General features: G+C 43.7%; 1 protein-coding gene across 1 annotated transcript; it reads left to right on the top strand.

Moving 5' to 3' along the window:
• Positions 1-8,374: 8,374 nt before the first annotated feature.
• Positions 8,375-21,971, top strand: LOC130387300 (polyserase-2-like). The gene is made up of 10 exons (XM_056596324.1): positions 8,375-8,426; positions 11,523-11,543; positions 11,870-12,026; positions 12,160-12,428; positions 12,944-13,083; positions 13,414-13,675; positions 14,070-14,235; positions 19,350-19,603; positions 19,989-20,089; positions 20,572-21,971. Exons 1-10 carry the CDS (start codon positions 8,375-8,377, stop codon positions 20,860-20,862), a joined length of 1,713 nt encoding a protein of 570 aa, XP_056452299.1. The 3' UTR covers positions 20,863-21,971.
• The last annotated feature ends 880 nt before the right edge of the window (positions 21,972-22,851 follow it).

The following is a 22,851-nucleotide window of genomic DNA, read 5'->3' as shown; positions in this document are numbered from 1 at the left end:
AATGAGACTGTTCTGACCCCATATGGATTAACCCGACTACGTCTCTAATAGACACTGTGTGCATCTTTCGGGAAAGTAGTAAGCCCCGACAGGTTGAACAGGACACCGACGCGAAGCGGAGCTGTCTTGCTCATCGAACTATTAAAGGTCTTGCTTCGCCCCATAATAGGTCCATGCTTCCCTCTCAAGGAAAAAATAATTCACCGCCGGAAGTCGGGAAGACCCATGCAAGTGAACGGAGAGTTCTAGAGCATTGAGAAGAGCTGTGTAATAAATACATATATATATACAATACATATATATCTCATCTCATCGTCATCCGCTTATCCGGGGTCGGGTCGCGGGGGGAGCAGCTCAATACATATATATGTATTTATTTATTCTATACGGAGTCCACCAGACTTCCTCGAAGCAATGAGAATGGTCTCTTAAATTCAAGATGGTTGAGCGAGCCCTGTCGGGGCTTACTACTTTCCTGCTTACATTTTACATTTAGGGCATTTAGCAGACGCTTTTATCCAAAGCGACTTACAATAAGTACATTTGTCATAAGAAGTGCAACAATATGTCGCTGTCGATACAGAAAGGATGTTCATAGAACCAAGTGCAAGTACCTACAACAATCGCTAGGCTAACCAATTACAGCAATGGTAGCAGCTACTGCAGTTGCTACACAGTTAAGTACTATAATACAATACAATACAACACAATACAATACAGTATACAATGCTGGCCAGAAGGGGGAGGGTGGCTATGCAGAGTCGAGGTGGACTCTGAACGGGTGAGTCTTGAGTCTTTTTCGGAAGATAGTGCGGTCCTGAGACCGGCAGGGAGCTCGTTCCACCACTGAGGTCCCAAAACCGAGAAAAGTTGTGACTTTGCTGAACGGCCTTTGCTAGCTCTTAGCGATGGCGGTACCAGACGTCCAGCTGAGGTAGTTGAGCGGAGGGATCGAGCTGGGGTGTGTGGCTTTAGAGTGCTTTTTAGTGCTTACATTTTTTTTTTTTTAAGTTGTTAAATAAAATAACATCACACGGTTACGTAAAATAACATAATCAGCAAAGATGATGGTTTTATAGCCATGATTTATACGGCATGTGAGCTGCTGTTTCAGCGTCCATAGCAACCATCATAGCAACCATGTTATTATATTTCTGTCGAGACCTGAAATATTCTTCGTCATAACTATCAAACCAAACATCCTTCCCATTCACTGAGTCGAAGATTATGAAAGTAAAATGCACATTTCTCGCTAAAATTGTTTAAATAAACACTTTAAATGGCGTAACTATACAAAAATATCATATTTTCCACCAAGAATAAAAAGTATGTCCTCCAATTTTTTTTTTTAAACGATCCCATAGGAAAGATGCTTACAGCGTCTATTAGAGCCATAGTCGGATTAATACAGGAGTGAATGGGCTGCTTGAGCACCCGCTCTGAAAGTCAAACATCTCCGGGGATGGCATTACATTGTAGTGAATTGAACCCCCTCTCCTTCTGCAGACGACGCCGAAGGGTACCTTTCCCGTCAGCGACCGACACTAAAGTGCCCTTGCCAACAGTCGGTATTTGACGTTCTCGGAGTGAGACTGTGTTGGTAGCGGGCAGCCGGCAGCGGGCAGTATGGTAGAAATTAACCTTACATTTTATGTTAAACTATGATTATTATTAGGCCTACATATCATATAGATACTTTAATAGTGGAAAATAGCTGATCACCTTTCCCCTAGATGTTAGGTGCAATGTGGCACCAGTGAGTGGGTCCAGTCTATTCCTATCTGATGTACTCTCTGAAGACAATGCTGACATTCACACGTGTGCATCATCTCTGTTTGTATAAAGATAATATATGTTCAAAAGTCACAGTTGGGACCTAGAAAACATGAGAATTTGATGACATCCACACAGTATGACCCAAAAAAAAATGCTATGCACATCAATATTTGATGAAAGTCCAACTTTGTATTGTGTAAGGATTGGGGATGTAAGGAGCAGGACAGAGTCATTCGGGAGTGTCTTTGCAAATACCACTCTGCTTTATTGTCTCTCGTTTGCGGGTTGCAATAAACTCTCCATCTATACTTGGCCCGGACTCTCCGATTCCTCTTGCATATAGCTAGTTGAAGTAAAGATAATTCGGTCATAGATTCCACGACAGCAGCGCATGGTTTAGTCTACTTTAGATTGATGTGGAAGAACCAGAGACGTAAGAAAACCCGACGCAGTCATTTGCGATTCATAATATCGTCTGGAGGCATACTTTGCTTTTTGGCTGTGATGATATAGATATCTATGTATAATATGATATTATTTAGACATAGAACTCCAGGACTCCCACCGGAGAACCCAGAGTATTTGAGAATATTTACAGAACACAGCCTTTGTGCTCCTTCCATTGCGATACATCCACTGTAAACAGAGCTCATTGTACTGTGGCCGCAAGCTGCTCTGGGCCACACCCTCAACCTCCTCCTTGACCCGCCTCTCTCCTCCTCATTTGCATTAAAGCTACAGACACCGAAACGGCGCGTTTGGGGAAAGCTCAATGTGCGACTGGCTCGTAGTGGCTTTAATTCTGCACCACGGCTGAATTTAGGGAACATCTTCAAATACTGTGTTAGGAGCCCACTAATATCTATATTAAAGCATCCATAAAGTAGCATGCCATGGGACCTTTAAATTGGTTAATATTAACTTTTTTAATCCCAAAACCTTTTATTCATGCTTTCGCCATAAACCAACTGATCCAAAATAAAACAAGATAATTATATTTCCAATTGGCGAAAGGAATTACTTTTTAATTAGTTTTCACAACATATACAATAAGTCATTTCAACATAATATGATTAGTGATGAGATGAAAGAGAACGACAGCCAGACAAAGTCATGTAATTTGTTACTGTCATGCTTGATTGTTATCCATAACAGTAGCTGTAATTGTTGTAAACCTGTGATCTGTTAGAATAAAAAAATAAAATAATGAATCCACTCTCTATGAGTGACTGTTGAGGTGGATAAATACTTTATTATCCCTTGACAACACGTAATCGCATTGGTTTGACAAAGAATTCAGGTTATATTTCTAAAATGTTTGAATTCCCCCTGCATGCCCTGACCAATCACAACACCCTATGCATCGGGTCTAGAATTGGACACCATGCACTTATGCTCTTTCTCCGAATTCTCAGTAGATTACATAGTAAATAGTTTACATATTAAACATTACAATTATATAATATGTAGAGCAGTGAGATACTGTGATTAAAATCCAGCTTATTAATTAAAACAGACATGCTATACCACATGTGCTTATGAGAGGTGCCATGTAGAATCAAAAGGAAACAATTACCACATTTATGTGTAAACATAAAAATGAGACATGCATGAGCACAATGACATCACTTCTACTCAGAGCATAAACAGGCAATAAAACGATTGAAAACAATACCACTGTATGTGATTGTACAATACATTCAAAAAGCAGGCAGTGTTTGACCCTGACTGTAATATGAACTAGTTCACTTTAACATATAAGTCAGTATAACTAACCAGGGTTCATCTCAGGGGTGTCAAATGGAGTAAATGGAGATACATGGGCCAGATAATGGCTTCCTTTAAGCATATGGTAAATACATTCATACGGCAGGCAACGTTTAACTTTACTGTGACATTAATTAGTTAGCCTTAACATACAGGACAAAAGAATGAGGTCTTAAAATATCTATTAATTAATATTAAAAATACCCTTTGGGTCCAGGTCCTTCCCGGGGCTATGGGACCCTGGGCACTGGCCCTGTTAGTCCTGCTGTGGATAAAACAGGCCTGGACGTAGCATGCCCATTGGAAAAAAAAATTAACCAAATGATTTTCGGCATGTTTCACCTGCACTTAAAATAAAATCAGAAGATGGACAAACACACTTTCTATTACTGACAATTTAATTCGTTTTTCCCTATTGCATTTTTAAACATTTGTTTTAGTTTAAGCTATTGTTCCTCATTCCTAATGGCTACAACATTACCTAATGTTGAATACTTTTTTCTGAACATTTATTGCATCATCAAATAGGCCTTCAAGAGCAATATCCAAAAATCTCTTCATGGAAAGGAAAGAAAATGAAGCGGCTATCATGGTTCCAAGAATGGGAAACCAACTGAAACCTTCCTCTGCTGTCGCATCCATCCCCATAAATGAAAAAGAAGTCAGAAATGTAGCAACAACCCTTGCATTCATTTCTTGTCCAGACAAAGTATATTTACATTCTGCCATTAAATCTTCTAAAGGGATGTTTGATTTAGCTGAACGTTTCTTCAGCGTCGCTACGTCAAGACCAAACCCAAACAAATAGCTTTGAAAAAGAAGGACTAGAACGCCTACATCAACACCAAAGGACAACCCTGGGATACAGCTGCTACAGCTGCAGACAGAAAAGCATAGTCGATTATTTGTGATCTGAAAGCCTCTTTCTTCTTGTTAATGCTGCTCTGGTTTACGTTGGGAAAGGCCAAGGTCAGAGCATATTTCTTCAGTGAAGAAAGCTCTTCCTCCATGGTGTCCTGGAGGGTTGAGAAGTCGTACAAATGGAGATCAAAACTAGACACCAGGAAGACCTTAGAAGACGCCGCACCTTGTTTTTTAAGTTGGAAAAGGAATACAGGTTAAACTTAATGGGGTTAGAAAGTCGTGAGGGAATACAGGTTTAAACTGTACTGTAGCGAAGTGTAATGGGACTCAGCATAGCCGATCAAGTGTCAAAGTAACAACATTTACACCCTCTCCATCATCCAACATATGTTTTACTTTGTAACTGTTTCTACTTCCAGGCGCGGAGTGATATGCAAACTTTCACAAAATGATCAGGCGTCATAGCAGTTATGTATACGCTCATTATACAACAGTTAGGAACCAATCAGATCGCTGGATTTAGGCCCCCCGTTGTATAAATATATATATATGTTGGTGCTTTCAATCGATTTCTTTTTTTACCAATCGCACAATTTGCTTTGATGAATCAAGATTAATCGCTTTATTTCTTCTTAAGATTACAAATTGTAATAATGGATATTAAAATGTATTAATGTAGAATCAACACAAAGGAATTATTTCAATTCACACACTATTGTTTCATCATCAGTGCCCTCTCGCCGACATATACAGTGTGTCTTGACAGGATGGTTCCTTTCAAGGGTACATTATAAGAGGTGTCTCCCGCTGCAATTTGAATGATTTTTCTCAGTCCACCTTCTTCTACTATGATATTTGGGCGGCAGTTTCTAGCTATCCAGTTAGCCAAAGCATAAGGTATCTTCTGACTTACAGGTTACGTTATTCGCTGAATACCACTCTCCTGTCATTTAGATTGGCAAAGCCCTGTAGTTTCTGTAGGGTATTTTGCTTTGAGGTGATATTTCAAAGACAAATTTGTTCTGTAGTAATTTAATTCAGTTTTGCAAACTGTGCAGATTACTTTAGTTTTCTCCTAAAATCTGTTTGGCAACTTTTTAAATTGAAACGTTCAGCCTAAAACTCCTCCCTTGTCTTTTTACATCTTTAGCCAGGATGGCCGATGCACACGTCGTCACATCGGTCAGCCGCCACAGGAAGTAAACAAAGCTTTGCTAATTATATATATATGTATATATATATATATATATATATATATATATATATATATATATATATATATATATATATACATTTTATTAACATTGATCGGAAACATAGAGCATTGCTCCTTTAAAAGAAATCAGAAATAATTCACATTCACATTGACAGTCACTATGGTAACTCAGAAAAAGCCAACCTTGAATGCAGTATTCCCTTTTCTGAACTGTATTTTTTTCATTGTAGTTCCTCTGGCTCCTTTCTGCATCACTTAAATGCATGTTTGTCAATATTTTACACTCTAGTATGGTTAAACATGACTATAAATAATTATAACAACGTTTATAGGTCATTAAAGTCGAAAAAGCATAATAGGTGCTCATAATAGGTGAAACGTGGACTTTCCAGATATCTCCTATCTCCTGTGACAGCAATATTCAGTGAAATATTATTTATATCTCCCAAATACCCGTTGGTTATTGATGCAGCTGAGACTGTATCATTGTTTTCTAGGGCATTTTTTGATATCTTCAATCATTTTTGATTCCAGGGCACACCTTAATAAATAACAAAAACAGTGAGATGTTAGTGTTAGTTGAACTATAGGCCTTTACCTTTTAATCTTAACTTTAATGTTATTGCACAGTGTAGAAACGTCTGCAGCAGGAATAGGCCTAATGATGAACGGCAATATTACCAACCAAACATGTAATGCTTATTCTCCATCAAAACAGTCAGAGTTATCAGAGTATTAATTATTTATTTTTGCAAACGTTCAAAACACATTTTCCTTACAAAAATAAATATGCGTCTCACAATTTAAATCACGTCGAACGGTTTAAAAAAAAAAAAAAACCTAACCATTGCAAATAATTTAAAGCTGCAAATAAAACGGCAGCAAATGGACTATGGAAATACTCAGCGCTGTGATCTTCTCTACACGGCCGGGACTACAGCTGCGTCTTGCGGCGGTGAAAATAGCCGACACACTTGGTTGCTGCGGGTCTGCTTTCCCAAACTCACCGCTGTGTTTCATGAGCATATGTGGCCACATAGTACTTGTAGTACTCTGGTAGCTCGATTTTGCTTGGCATATTTTACATTTCACCTCATGATCTCCTATTACTTTAAAGTATTTAAATTCTTCGCTGCGCTTTGCTTTAACCGCCATCTCTTAACTTTTTTAATTCTGGCGTGCCTGGACACGGCACGGCACACGCCACACAAAAATTTGATACATTTAATTTGCTTTGTGCCCACGGTGTGTATATGCAAACTCGAGTTTGCCTGTCCACCAACCGAGTTCGTTTGTAACGAGGAGTACTCGAGTAATCAATTCCTCACGCCCATCCCTAAAACGTACATATTGTAATAGGCCTTCAGCTACAATCACACAGTGAGAAACACTAAACTAACCTCACCTCACCTCAAAGTCATGGTTGTGACACTCTGTTCTACTATTTGAAATACCAAGATATGATATTTAGGGGTCCGAGCCAACACAGTCTCACTCTGAGCTCGTAAAAAATCGCCGCTTGGTCAGGGCTTTTGGCTCCAGGTGCTGTTGCAAAAGGGTCGACCTTGTTGTTGACAAAACAACCGCTTTTACAACCAGGATTAATTTAACCCAATCATCATCAAACTCTATTAGATCTTTCTACTCTCTGCAGAGCCCTCCTGTCCTGGGCAGTACTATTGCCAAACCAGGCAGTGATGCTGCGTGTCAGGATGCTCTCCACAGCTCCAGAGTAGAAGGATCTGAGGATCCCCAGGGAGACACTGAATTTCCTCTTCTGCCTGAGGTAGTATATGCGCTGCCTTGCCTTTCTCACCAATGTGTCAATGAGTGTTGACCATGTCAGATCCTCTGTGATGTTGTCTCCCAGGTTTTAAAAACTGCTCACCCTATCCATGGTAGTCCCATTAATCCACATTGACGCATACATCCTCAGTTGTTGTACTTTCCTAAAATCCACAATAATCTCCTTGGTCTTTGTGACATTTTTGAAGAGGCAGTTCTCCTGACACCAGAGTGTCAGGTCCGCCACCTCATCCAGGTTGGCTTTCTCGGCGTTGTCAGAGATCAGACCCACCACTACTGTGTCATCCACAAACTTGATGATGGAGTCAGTGCTGGACCTGGCCACACAGTCGTGTGTCTACAGAGAGTTCAGTAGCGGGCTGAGGACGTAACCCTGTGGGGATCCTTTGGTCAGGATGAGGGGGTTGGAGGTGTGTCTACCCACCCTGACCACACCCTGAGGCACACAGTGGTTAATTCAGGCCTAGTACAATCAGTTTATCACCAAATCTGGTGGGGATTATTGTATTGAAAGCTGAACTTTAATCAATAAACAACAGTCTTGCGTAACCCCCCTTAAGGCTGTCAGGGTGAGAGATAGTGGTGTGCAGAAGAAGTGAGAGGGGTGTGCAGAACAAGTCTTTTGCCGCTCTTTTGACATGTCTGCATTGTTACCCAATTGGGGTGAGGTCTAGGGTTTGCTAACCCTAACCCTAATGTCTGCATACGGCGTACACACATTCCATGCATTATGTAAGTACTAGTTGCCGGGGATGGGCCAACCATCTAACGCAGCCTGGAACGAAGGGGATGTTATGATGTAGTTACATGGGTCGGAGCAGAAGCACCTGTCGATTTGGGCGTGTCTTTCACCTGTGTTGCGCGGTGGCAGTAGAGTGACAAGCAAAGGGGAGGAGAAAAAGGGTTTAAAAGGCTCGACTGATTTGAGGATTTGAAACTGTTAGGATGGCTGGGCTCAAAGCACTATGGGTGGCAGTGCTACTACTACTTTTGCAGGGTAAGTAACCCTCTCCTTCTTCCTGGGCTACCTGGGTCATACACAGGGCCACGGATAGGATTGTTTGACCTCAGATTGCACTGGTGTGTGTGTGTGTGTGTGTGTGTGTGTGTGTGTGTGTGTGTGTGTGTGTGTGTGTGTGTGTGTGTGTGTGTGTGTGTGTGTGTGTGTGTGTGTGTGTGTGTGTGTGTGTGTGTGTGTGTGTGTATACTCTGAAGTAGGCTCCCAGATTTGTATTGTAAGCATTGCCTTAACTTATATATGGTTTTCATTACCTGGCTTCCCCATGGGATTTGGTTTCATTCATTAAATCATCTTTTCATTATGAATGCAAATTACAAAGGGACCTTTAAACAAGAAACAAAACCCCAAAGATTGGCGAACACAGAGCTTGTGACATCCGTCAACAACACGCAAGCTCTGTGTTTGCCAATCTACTTATCGAGTCTTAATTCCAGTGTAAAATGGATTTGGGATATGCATACGCATTCTTCAGTTGGCTGTTTTTAGCGAATTCGATCAAAACGCTATATACTTGGAACGATGGGGATACTGGTTATGTTAAAAACGGAATCGCTATTTTAAACCACTTAAAAGGCTAAAAGTATCCCAACACTTCTTTTGTAGTATAATAAGGGTCTTAACATATAAAACGAGGCATTGACAACTTTGTGATTTAGTTTTTACCATAACCAGTGCCCCCATCGTTCCAAGTTTATAGCGTTTTGACAGAACCGGCTAAAAACAGCCAACTTAAGAAACCGTCTATATGTGTTTTTTGTATTCCAAAACGAACGTTTGAACTCGTTATCATACAAAACATATCCCAAATCCATTTTACAGCGGAATTACCCTTTAAAGACAAGATGGCATTGAGGGGTGAACTACGGATGGTATTGTGTGCATAAAATGTTCTTTTTAATAAACATCTGTACACTTACAAAGTTATCAATGCCTCGTTTTATACGTTAAGACCCTTATTATACTACCAGAGAAGTGTCAGGCTAAATCGGAATTTGTAAGTGGTTTAAAATATTGATTTAGTTTACCATGAGACATGCCCCTATCTTTTCAAGTTTATAGCGTTTTGGTAGAATCGGCTAAAAACAGCCAACTTAAGAATACGTCTATGTGAGCTTTTTTACTCCCAAATGAACATTCAACAGCCTTTACTACCAGATGCACAATCTTGGCCTTTATGTGAAAGTAGGCGTACCGATTGTGGCAAAAGGACATGAAATCCTATAATGTGAAATCATTTCTTGATCTTTACCTTTTTGGGGCTGAAGGCCCACCACAATCTCCACCATATACTCCAGGAACACCAAACTTAAGTGGAGGGAATGATTGTGTAAAATGCCACACAAAACATTACGAGGATATTATCTATATATTCAAGATTATTGCCAATTTAATCATTTGACAGTGTGAAATGTATATTAAAGTGTAGCAAAAACAAATGATGAATAACGAAGCAACGAAGAAAATCATATATAGTAGGAATTATATTGTAAACTAGAACTGCATTCAATATGTATTCACTGAGTCCGACTCTGTCACCTGTGTTAGGAACTCCCTGAATGTTATTTAAAATGTCTTTAGTCTGGCCGCTCATTCCCCCTGAACCAGACACGTCACGTAGAAACAGTGGAGGTCGGTTTGCAGCAAAATGAACGGCCAAATGGTTACAATTCTGTGTTGAAGTAGATCATATTTTATTTTAACATTGCTTAATGTCTAATTTTTTCACCTTTTGGTTTTGGTTTTGGTTTTGGTTATGGTCATGGCTAAAGCACACATGACAACAGTGGAAGCAGGTGTGCCGGTTAAACCTGTATGTATCAGATTATGAATGGAGTTGTCAGCACTTCATTTGGTGTTGCGGGAAACAAGTCCAACTCTACCAACCAGGAACCTTGTTGAGTCTGAAAAAAAAACATTGATTTAACCATTAACTGTATGACTTGACGTTGAAATACACTTTACTTTGGAGGTATGGCTCTTTAAGGGCTCTCCCTGCTGTAGGACTGAAAGCATGACATACAGATGTCAGATACTGATGTTGGTTAGGTGTTACTGTTGGTAACACCTTACCAACAACTGAACTCAGGGAGCACTATACAGTCCCCAATGGGGTACGTCAGGTATGTGGAAAACATGCCAAAAAGAGCAGAACCAGATCGGGAGGAGGTTGGAGTGGTGCTGGGTAAGATTCAGCTCAGCACACTTAACTTCTCAGAGTGTGTGCGTGTGAGATAAGAGGTCTTAAATTGACTCACTCAAGTCAAGTGGCGCCCTGCAGAGTCAAATTGCTGATTGGGTTTTATGCTGGACAATCAACCCGGTTAAGGTCGATGGGGTTTAGGGGCTTAAGGTTGGATTACGGTTAGGTTTAGCGGTCAAGGTTTTGGTTAGGTTAAGGGGTTATGGTTATGGTTAGGTTTAGGGGTTAAAGTAGGGTTATGGTTAGGTTTATGGTTACGGTTGGAATTGTGGGTTATGGCAATGGTTTTGGTTAGGTACACATGCAGATTTCTTCTTTTTTTTTCATTTCTTTTTTCATTGTTCCTACTTCCTTCACGCTATGGACATTTCTGTCACACCAGGGGAAATTCCCGTCATGCCAGAGCCATGACACGCCAAGAGCTTCTCCGGGGCTATAGCTAGATGCTACTCAAACATGCACTACCAAGTTGTATGAGTGAGTCGGAGTGGGGCTGAACCCGAGCCGGGGATGCGGCTGGACCTAGAGGTGGAGCAGGACTACTCAAGCTCCACCCATAGGCTCTGCAGTGGGCAGCCACTCCATCGTCCACCTATCAGTGTACCAGCCTGAGATTGGACCATTAGCTGTCAGCTGAAAGCTCCTGCCTGAAATAGCTACACCCATTTGTTGAACAACATATCTGTTAAAATGTTATGTCAGGTTTAATAAAAAATTGTCTGCCATGGTGGATGTCCGAAAACCTTTACGTGGCCGTAAACTCACCAATGCTTGAACAGACTGCACTACCTCCGAGGGAACAGATTATTATTATTAAAGTTATTATTATGAATGATTCTCTTGTTAAACATTTTCTCTTTTCTTTTTTACAGAGGCGTCCTCACAACTAAATGGTAAGAGATTGTAAATAAAAACGTTACATTTCAATTGTTTATCATTTAAATTGACCATTTATTTATTTTCTCCTAGAGGCTGCCCTCTAGGGGATCATTGATATTTTCTTTTGACTTTGTTTAACTCTTGTACCCTTTTGGTATCATGCAAAGTGTCTGAGTATTTGAAAAAGAGCTAGACAAATTAAATGTATTTTGAGTATACTGTCAGCCTTAAAACTGAAGTGCAGAAGAGAATGTGGGCTTTGTTTTACTCTGAGGCACTGCAGCCGCAGAAGTTGATAGGAGCCATTGCTCCTTCTCTGAACCGTTTTAACCTTTTTCAGTGTGTGGTCGGGCTCCTTTAAACTCCAAGATCGTCGGAGGAGTGGATGCTGCTCCGGGCACCTGGCCCTGGCAGGCTAGGTTGGAAGCTGTTGTTCTTTGTGGGGGGTCTTTGATCAACAATATGTGGGTACTGACCGCTGCCCACTGCTTCCCCACGTAAGGTCAATCTTCCAAAACATGTTCATCATCTCTGGTTCATCAACAACTCGATGAACATTAATCTTCGATGAACGAGACTAACGGTGAAGACCCTTCTTGTCGTTTTTATGTTGTTTCTTTTTATGATTAGAAATGACACGAAAGGTGTCACGGTCTTCTTGGGCCATCAGGACCAGGGGGGCAGCAACCCCAACGAGGTGTCCCGTACCGTCTCCAGGATCCTCTGCCACCCCGATTACAACAGTGTTACCATAGACAACGACATCTGCCTGGTCCAGCTCTCCTTGAGTGTCACGTTCACAGACTACATCATGCCCGTCTGCCTGGCTGCGGAGGGAAGCACCTTCAACAGCGGCATCATCAACTGGGTCACTGGCTGGGGCACCGCTTCGCTTGAAGGTGGGTCTTCTTCTTTTGGCGTATGTCCTTAGACCAGCTCTGTTCAGGCGAGCCAGTCCAGCTGGCTTGCAATTTTGCCGTTCGGGTGCTGGTGTTTGGGGCATGTGGCTCAGGTGTAACCTGAAGGTTGATAGTTTGATTCCCGGCTCCTCCTAGCGTGTCGAGGTGTCCCTGAGCGAGGCACCTCACCCTAACTGCTCCCGACGAGCCGGCTGTCGCCTTGCATTGTTGACACTGCAGTCGGTGTGGGAATGTGTGCATGAATGGGTGAATGTTAGGCTATATTGTAATTCGCCTTGAGTGGCCACTGGTTAGAAAGGCGCTATATAAATGCAGTCCATTTACCATTACCATTTAACTAGTTAAATGTATTCCACAGTTTGTAGTCGGTCTCCGCACTCACATTGGGCACTGTCCGACCCACTGGTCGATACGACCATGAATCAAGTCGGTTCACACAGCAGGGGATACATCAGCTGCCTTTTCAAAGTCCTGTTTAATTTTTCCATTCACAGGGTCACCCGCGGACATCCTCCAGGGAGTGGACGTGCCAATAGTGGGCAACAGGGAGTGTAACTGTAGCAATGGGTTGGGCACAATCACCAACAACATGATCTGCGCTGGAGTTCCAGCTGGAGGGAAGAGTGTGTGTCGGGTAAATGCTTAAAAAGTAATCTTTTAGTGGAGCTCACTAAAGTAGATTACATTATATTATTTTGGTTCTGGACAACAAAATGCAGTTAAGCATGCGAAAATAGTGCATGAGGTTAGGGAGGGGTGAACGACATAGTGCGGTAGGCAGTGTAGTCCACGAAAAAGACATTAGGGCAACACAGCAGTAGTGCAAAACAAAACATACCCCCCCATTTAAACATCAGACACACAAAACACAACACCAAAATGAAAGGACCAGGTAATGACTCTAACTTCATGCAATCTAAGATCTTTTGCTAACCCATCGTGGCTTGATCCTCTTCCCCTAAAGGGTGACTGTGGTGGTCCTCTGGTGAGCAGACAGGGTCCACAGTGGGTCCAGTCGGGAGTGGTGAGCTTTAGTAGAGGATGTGCCCTGCCAAATTTCCCTGCGGTATATGCCAGAGTGTCCAAATATCAGCCATGGATCCTCAGTAAGATCACCACCAACCAGCCAGGCTTTGTCGACTTCCGCTCCGTGGGAACCGACAGCGACTCCACTTTCAACTGTGGCACCCAGACGTCTGGCCCCGGCACCACAGCCACCACCGCACGTGAGTGTCCCTTTGTCTTGATCTGGGAACAATGAGGGCTGTGGATCCTTGGTCTTAGTTGACGCATGTTGCCATGGTACCCTGGTGGGATGCTATAAGGAGGAAAATCAATAATTTGGTCATCTATGATAGACTGTTATTCTGACATACCAGAACGATCAATGCTTAAGCAAGTAATTTATAATTTGAAGTGACACATTTTGAATAAATAAAAGAGGGACTACAAAATATACAGAACAAGCCAACAAGAATTTACTGGATTACTTAACCTAACTAAAGCATCAGATCACAGGTCGGATTAAACTGGATGGTTTACATTTCATAAGCCTAACATTGTTGTTGAATTTGTCCCATCCGACTTCTTTTGCCCACCCCTGATGGTCCCTGTTTCCAGCGTTGAAATGTGGCAGTGCCCTCATGAACACCCGTGACAGTGGGCAGGTGCAGTCTGCCGGCGTGTGGCCCTGGATGGCTAGCTTGCAGATCAACGGCGTGCACATGTGTGGCGGTACCCTGGTGGCTGCGGACGCGGTCTTGAGCGACGCCTCCTGCTTCACCATGTAAGTCTGCTTGAGGTCTGTCGTGACGATGAGGCTGTACAACGTGTGTTTTTGTGTGTGTTGCTTTTTGTGTTTTATCCGAGCAAAACCATGTATTAATCCTGAGGTATTAGGGAGGTGTTTACATTTACGTTTAGGGGATATTGCTGACGCTTTTATCCAAAGCGACGGTGTGGTCAACCACGCAGGGCGACAGCCAGCTCGTCAGGAGCAGTCAGTGTTAGGTGTCTTGTTCAGGGGCACCTCGAACCTCAGCTAGGAGGAGCCGGTGATCAAATCTATCTGTGCCTGTCGTGTTCTTTTAGAAAAAGTCGCAGAATCAGGATTGCTTTTAGCTCACTTTATTTGGTAAAGGTTCGGTATGGTGTCTATTGCCGCTTTTCCACCGCGCATGTAGCTCGACTCGACTCGACACGACACGACACGACTCGACACGACACGACTTGACACGGTAGCAGCACGGGTCCTTTTCCACCACAAATAGTACCTCCTGGACGTGGGCGGGGTCGGCTGCGCGAAAGGGCCGTGACGTATTTTTGTACGCGACGCAAACAACACCTACGCAACCCACACATGGACAGAACCCACATAACAACAATGGAGGACATCGATGCGATGGTATTCGTGTTCGTATTATTAGCTGGCATGTTGAAGAAGTTGAAGAAGTGGAATATGTTGGCTGCGGCGCTGCTATGGCTGTTGCCAGCATGGTTGCCATGTCGCTCTCGTGACTTCGTCACACTCTCTGGCCAATCACTGGCCGGCCGTCTGCCGACGTCACCTTTTAGCATCGGCTCAGCTCGCTTGGAACCTAGAGCGAGGCGGTACTAGAAAAAGCAGCCACTTCAGGTACCAGATACCATGTTTTCGCGGTGGAAACGCAAAAAATGCGAGCTGAGTCGAGTCGTGTCGAGCTGGTACCATGCAGTGGAAAAGCGGCATAGGAAGCAAAAGGGGGGGAATAGCACGCCAGTGGCGGCTGAGGTTTTTAAAGTGAGGGAGTAAGGACTGCGCGCTTGGTTGCCATTGGCCTGCTTGCACTGATAGTGGCCTATGATGGCATATGTGACTCTCAAGTTGTTTCAGGGTGTTTTGGTGAACTACAAAATAGCAGGATGGGATATTTATGTGAATTGATACAAATCCACCGGTGGCAGCATTGTACTTTGAAAGCTGGTGGGCAGCATGTCTTTGACTACAAGGGCAGAAGGAAAGGATGCAAAGCCAATTAGTCAAATCAGGCCTACTCTTGATTTGTAAAACTAAATAAAAAAATCTGGGCCTATCATTGGGCGTACTTTTGCCCTCAATGACTTAAGCTAATGGTTGTAAATGGGCTATGTTTATTTTTTGAGCTACAATTTTTTTAAGAAAAATAAAGACACAATAGCAAAAGTGATGCCATTTAAAATGCATCATGCTCTAATCATTCACCAACATCGTTTCCACAATATCAAACAGAACGGTCAGAGTAACAAACAATTAAAAGAACAACAAGAACATTATTTCACAACTATTTACATGGGCTGTACGCGTAACATTGTTTGAGGCAAATGTGGATGTTAATGGATGTTTCAGAATGTTGGTCATGGTGTTAAGCCAATCAAGATTGAGGGATTTAATTTATCGATCAAGTCAATCCTCCTCGCAGGCTCCGCAGGCCGGCCGCAGGCAGCCCTGCCCGGCCGCGGGCTCTGCAGGCAGCCCTGCCCGGCTGCGAACTCCGCAGCCCGGCCGCAGGCTCCGGAAACGTCAATATATGCGAACAGAGCCGCACTGTACCGCAACGAACAGTAGCACACCGCTCGGTGGAAACTAGGCATTTGACTGAGCGGGTTCGTTTGTTCTCGTGGCTTAGACTTGAGGGGATAACCCCTCCCTCCGGGCTGCTCAACAGCCAGGACTCCTGCTTATTGGTTCATAGCGCAACCAGGGCTCCAGCCTATTCGTGAATAGACGTAGGCGGGATCCAGATCCTTTAGCTAGTCATACCCACTCAGAGTGGGACTTTCCTCAGGGGCCTGTTTGTAATTCCGACACCTCATTGTTCCGACGTCTCAATGGTCCGAAATATTTCCCATTCGATCGACATGCCACTATGCCGACGGTTCAATGTTACGGAAACGGAACCCATTGGTCCGAAGGGCCGTTTGTCCGACTTTTCAAAAAGGAGGCGCATTAGGCCGACGGTTCAATATGCCGAATAGGCCTACATATAAAGAGTTGTATATCTCGCTCGCGCTCTCTCTCTCTCTCTCTCTTTTGTCACTTTGCTTTCCAATATTCATCGTGAACGTGATATGTAGGCCTAGGTTGTATTTTGGTGCTTAGCTTGAGAGAGAAAGAGAGAGGGAGAGAGAGAGAGAGAGAGGTATAAAACTCTTTATACGTAGACCTATTTGGCATATTGAACCGTCGGCCTAATGCGCCTCTTGTTTGACTTATCGGACAAACGGCCCTTCGGAACAATGAGTTCAGTTTTCGTAAGGTTGAACCGTCGGCATAGTGGCATGTCGATCTAATGGGAAATATTTCGGACCATTGAGACGTCGCAACAATGAGGCGTCGGAATTACGGCATGGAGGCTGAGGGAGAAACGTCCTCCCTGAAGTAATTGTCAATAGGCGATAGGGGGTGCTAATGTCGCTTTACCCTTTATTTAAGGGCAATAATTAATTAAAGTAGTCTGGACAATCTACATTTTTTTATTCTCAACAATGTTAAGGAGGATTTTCCTCCCTCTCCTCACTGCAGAAGCCTCCACTGATGCGCGCGTGGAGATACACTTAGCTGGGCATCCGTAGATGCCCTAACTGGAGCACTCTGCCCATGGACATATTATAGAATGGACACCGGATTCCAAAATGGCACCCATTCATTCCTATGTAACCTGCTCAATGGCGCAGGGCAACATCAAGGAGAGATATGCTTCCGAATCATGGGAGCCTAGCCACGCCCTAGTTCATGCCGTACCGGATGCAGAAATATTCTTGTTTTTTAGCATTGTTAGCATTGTAGCATCATAAGCGAGAGGTCTGAGCGATCGCAGTCGCATTGTTTACCGACCATGGAAGTATGAGTTAACTTCATAAATTTGAAAGATTGCTCCATATAACATATAATACCAACAACATAGTAAATGTATGTTGGCCTAGAAAACAATACAGTTCAATGTTATTGCTTAAGAAACAGATTCCATCCAACTATTTACGAAAAGTTCAAACAATAATTGATATACAAATAAATGGTTACATATCAATCAGCAACGAGGTTGGAGCAGCCTACCCATAAATATTTGTAATAGGCCTACACCAACATTGTTAACGGTCATACATAGCTAAAGACTATCACAACTGAAATGTTTATTAGGCTATTAACAATATTGTAACAATTGATACCGTAATGCAGCCGTTCTTTGTCTTTGGATGTTTTGAATGAATGGATCAATAAATGGAGAATCGCAATGATCGCGAGCAGAGGAACGTGAGAGTCATTGAGCAGCAGCTGAACCAGTCTAAAAATCCCTTTCTCACTGAAACACTTTTAGTGATAAAAAATCACCAAAGTGCCTAAGAAACATCAACGTCATTCATGTTAAGAAAAAGGAAAAACCTCGGACACAAGAGTTAACGGAGCCGTGCAGTAGGCCCTCTCGAATGCCGGGCAACAACAACAACATTTGTTTCACTATGACTCCTTTCAGATGCCCACCCCTCTTTCTCCAGCAAAAAATAAGAGAAAGAGGGCATAGAGAAAAGAGAAAAGTAAATGGCAGTTTTGAGTACATGGCATAAAGATAATTATGAGCCTTTGATTGATATCCAGTCATTTTTTGCGGAGACACATTACTGTTCCCCACTTGTATTGGAGTGAACGGAGATATCTACTTCTGGGCACCTTGAATCGAGGGACCCGTCCACAGCCCGCTTAAACAGCTGCAATACCAGGCTTGGCCGCTGAGCACTGGGGGATTGCGGAAGTATGCACTGTTCCTGGGGACTTGGTTCTGCCCCCCTGGGCTATGTGTTGGGACTTTAAAGGGTAATTCCGGTGTAAAATGGATTTGGGATATGTTTTGTATGATAACGAGTTGAAACGTTCGTTTTGGAGCACAAAAACCGCATCTAGACGCATTCTTCAGTTGGCTGTTTTTAGCGGATTCGATCAAAACGCTATGTACACTTAGAACGATGGGGGCACTGGTTATGTTAAAAACTAAATCGCCATTTTGTTTTTAAGACTCGATAGATAGCTTGACGAACACAGAGATTGTGACATCCGTCAGCAACACACAAGCTCTGTGTTCGCCAATCTACTTATCGAGTCTTAAAAACCAAATAGCATCGACGGGTGATCTACTGATGGTATTGTGTGTATAAAATGTCCTTTTTAATAAACAATCTGTACACTTACAAAGTTCTATTTTTATATGCTAAGACCCTTATTATACTACCAAAGAAGTGTCTGGCTACTTTTAGCCTTTTAAGTGGTTTAAAATAGCGATTTCGTTTTTACCATAACCAGTGCCCCCATCTTTCCAAGTTTATAGCGTTTTGATAGAATCGGCTAAAAACAGCCAACTGAAGAAAGCGTCTATATGCGGTTTTTGTGCTCCAAAACGAACGTTTCAACTCGTTAACATACAAAATATATCCCAAATCCATTTTACACCGGAATTACCCTTTAATATTGGTCAGGCTTGGCCTCCGTAATCTGCTCTGATTGGCTAAGCATGGTGCTGAGGTCCCGCCTCCTTGGTACGTGTATATGCTGGTCCCTTGTGGCTATGTGTGGGCATTGCAATTTGGTTTGTGGCTTGGTGCTGACCTCTTGGGGCTTTGTGTGGGAATTACACTTGTTTTTGTGGCCTCGACTGTATGGGTTTCTCAGAAATCTGGCCTGCTGGTATCTCCAGAATTGATGCGTGAATATATAGCTCCTTGCATGGAGCGGCCTCCCTAGGCTCCAAGGACATATGTGGCCTGTTAGTATGAGTGTGTGAGTGAATGTATGTCACACGCCGTAATACAATTGCATTTGCGTTTTTTTCGACGATATCCTGTTTCAATCGACCGTCGAGCCCTCACCCTCATGGTTTTCTTCTCTTCACTTAGGCAGCCCAACGCCTCTTACTGGAGGGTGGAGTTGGGCCGTCGGAATCTGAACGGCCCCAACTTTACCGTGACCTTGGCGGTGAGATTCATCGTCTTCAGCAATCTCACCGGAGACAACATCGCCGTTCTCACTCTGTCAAGCTCGCCGAGGCTCTCGGACTACATCCAGCCCATCTGTCTGGACATGGGGATGGGCAGCTTCCTGAACAACGCTGACTGTTGGATGGCAGGCTGGGGTTTGGGCCAGGGAGGCGGTGAGGTCCCCCATCCAGAGCGCACCACATATTCGCTCCCATCGCTGAGTCCCCAACGGAGTCCATGATGGTAGCTGTGTCAACAGCTACCATCATGATTGTAGTTATACAAGTCTAGCTCTTTGTTTCACGCACTTAGCGTGGGTCTGTTAGGGGACAGAACGAGGGGACCCAAACGCTTGACACAGGGAGGCGGAGAAGGAGTAAAGGGAGTGGGGTTTATTGGGGCAGGGGTAAATGACAAGCCAGGGCTAGGCAAGCGATGGTCGGACAGGAAAGGGTTCGTTAACCGGCAGGCAGGTAGTCAGGCAGGAGGCGGCGTAACAAGGTCTGTATATTGTCCAAACTGTTTGGTTGACTGTGACTTTCTCTGACCTGACCGCAGCTCAACAAACCCTGCAGGAGTTCAACACCATGTTGGTGGTTTGTAGCAACGTATCATCACCCAGTGACTACATTTGCACCGAAGCGCTGACTGTGAGACAGGTAATGAAAGGACAACAGTTCAGAATCCTCTTGGTAAGGCCAGGGCTCACAATGCAAAACCTGTGTTCACGATTTACATCATAATCGTTAGCCTCATTCCATAATTGCCAAAGTCATATTTTAAGGTTTGTCTTCCATTTAGGGTCAAAAATGCCAAAGTCAAATAGACGACTTCTGCAGCTGTTGATTATGGCTTGTAAAAAGCACTCTGATTGGCTTAGGATAAAGCCTGAAACTCAGTGAATCAGCAGCATAAGGAGAGTGGAGATAGGTTAGATATCACAATTTGGCCAAAATATGACTGGCAATTATGCTATGAGTCTCACGATATGTGAGTATTGTGCATGATTTGTCATTTGCACATTAGTACGTTACAGTCGTTTTCAAGCCAGGGGTGGACACATGTTGGTGCTCTGGAGTTAGTTTGGAGGGCTGTGTGTGGCTAGGTGCTGGTGGGGATGATAACGCGTGTTTGGTTTCAGGGGGATGCCGGCAGCCCCCTGATGTGCAAGAGCGACAACTATTGGACCCAAGTGGCTGTGCTTCCCAACGTCATGGGCACCGGCAGCGCGGGAGCCCTGGTGCGGTCAGAAAGAGCCACCAACCGGTCCATGTTCTCCGCCACAGCACGATTTGAGTCGTTCCTGAGGACGACTCTGGGGAACCTCCTGTCGCCCCCCACCACTAATCACGCCTCGGACGCACGCTTCCCCATGGCCTTGTCCCACCTCCTTCTCCTCTCCTCCCTCTACCTCTTCTCCGCGCTGATCTAGAGGCAGCATGGCTTGGAAGGGTTCGACTCCGGTCTATTTTCATGTTGTATGTATCTCAGGGAGGGAAGTATGTGTAGCCTGGCTATTGCCAGACCAAGCTCAATCGTAGATTGCACGTTGGTCTTGGGAGACCAAGATGATCATGACAAATGAATACCGCTGTGGAGGTTTTGGAAGTGTGAATGCAATCGATAAAGTATGAGGGTTAGTGCATACACTTACGTTTTGTGGAGAAGAAACCAAAAAAGTTTGTTTTCCACAAATAAGACATAGTATAACGTAATTACATTTGGGTACTTGCCGATACAGTACCGATAAGAGTACTTAAAGGACAATTTCACCGGTGGAGAGACATGAATCTGTATTGAAAGTGGGTCATATATGTAGGCTAGTAGAATAGTAACACGGACGGCTCTGGTACTTCCACAACAAGTAAAGACTCGTAGTGGGGGTTAACTCGGCCAGAGTCCTGCACGGGTTTGGGTACCCGACGTGTGACCCACACAATTTCGATGAAACGGGTGAAAAAGATTACTGTGTCGGACACGGATGCGGGTCGGGTCGGACGCCTGAACAGCGCGGGTTGGTCACGGGTTTTGTGATTGCGAGCGATGCTGGATATGCAGCACCGGATTCTCCGGTGCTGGATATGTTATCCAGGAGCGGAGGAGTCAACTAAAACCGTCCACTGTGGATGATGTGCTTTTTTTACACAGCAATGTAAAGCACCACTGCAAACACCATAGTGTAATTCACTAGTGTTCCATCCAATGTTTTCCTTTGGGTGCGGGTCGGGCATCGGTATCAATTTGTAGCAGGTCTGGTACGGTGAGGAATGTAATTCGTGGGTACGGGTGGGTGCGGGTTTGATAAATAACACCTTGTACTAGTGAGTGTAACATAATTCACCTACAGTATTTTGTTATGTGTTCTTTACACTGTGTTAGGCATGTCGTTTACTGTCTTGGTGGTTCAGGGATCGCTGTCATGAGACGAGCGTCTCATGACGTAGATCCCGATGCAGGATATGTTTAATTGCAGCACGTTTTGATTTCCTGTTTCTCTCTAACTAAATAAACGAGTCACACAACTGTGTGCTCAACGTGCGAAATTGTATCTTTCATTCAACGCAATTTCCACAACCTGTGTATTGATTCTCGGCCGTGGTGGAGAAGGAATTGGGGGAAGAAACATTTGCTTTGACTCCCTGAATTCCAGATGTACCGCAACTTCAGATTGATGTGGAACTAAGGACCAGGGCCGTCGATAAGGGGTGAAAGGTGATTACGATTCTAGGGGCCCACAGCCCAGGGGGGGCCCACAAAAAAAAAAAAAAAAAAAAAAAAATTTTTTAATTTAATTTATTTAATTTTATTTTTTTATTTTACTACCAGCCCATAGTACTACCATAGCGCCCCCCCCCCCACCCGTCAACAATTTCTCCCTCGTCAACAATTGCTCCTTACACCCCCCCCCCCGTCAACAATTGCTCCTTACACCCCCCCCCCCCCCCCCCCCCGTCAACAATTCAGTGCAGGGGGGCCCATCAGTAAATCTTGTCTAGGGGCCCAGGAATCGTAGCAACGGCCCTGCTAAGGACCAGAGACGTCAGAGAACCCGACGCAGTCGTTTATTCATAATATCATCCAGAGGCGCATACTTTTGGCTTTGATATTATATATTATATTAAAGATGCCTATATATTATATAATTTAGATACAGAGCTCCAGGTCCGCCGGAGCTCCCTGAGTGTTCAAAAGCTGTGTGCGCCGGATGATATTATGAATAAACGACTGTAACGTCAAAATCCATACAGTAGCGCAAATTCACACCGGTGTCCTCTCTATACCAAGGACGTGGTTTGGTCTCAGCTTTGGTAGGGACACTCCACCGACCTAACCCAAAATCACTACGTAGACTGCATCATGCTGAACAATAAATACTTTATTAAAAATAAAATCTAGACTTACATGTGCACTTATTCAGATT

The sequence above is a fragment of the Gadus chalcogrammus genome, chromosome 8 (assembly GCF_026213295.1).
Source record: "Gadus chalcogrammus isolate NIFS_2021 chromosome 8, NIFS_Gcha_1.0, whole genome shotgun sequence".
NCBI classification, from domain to species: Eukaryota; Metazoa; Chordata; class Actinopteri; order Gadiformes; family Gadidae; genus Gadus; species Gadus chalcogrammus.
Note: the sequence above shows the minus strand (reverse complement) of the source record. Positions and strands in the feature narration are given on the sequence as shown.

Bases quoted from the DNA above. Each gene is read 5' to 3' on its own strand.
- LOC130387300 (XM_056596324.1), top strand. From the start codon at position 8,375: ATGGCTGGGCTCAAAGCACTATGGGTGGCAGTGCTACTACTACTTTTG. The intron at 8,427-11,522 runs GTAAGTAACCCT...TCTTTTTTACAG, and splicing joins GCTACTACTACTTTTGCAGG to AGGCGTCCTCACAACTAAAT. The intron at 13,084-13,413 runs GTAAATGCTTAA...CTTCCCCTAAAG, and splicing joins GAGGGAAGAGTGTGTGTCGG to GGTGACTGTGGTGGTCCTCT.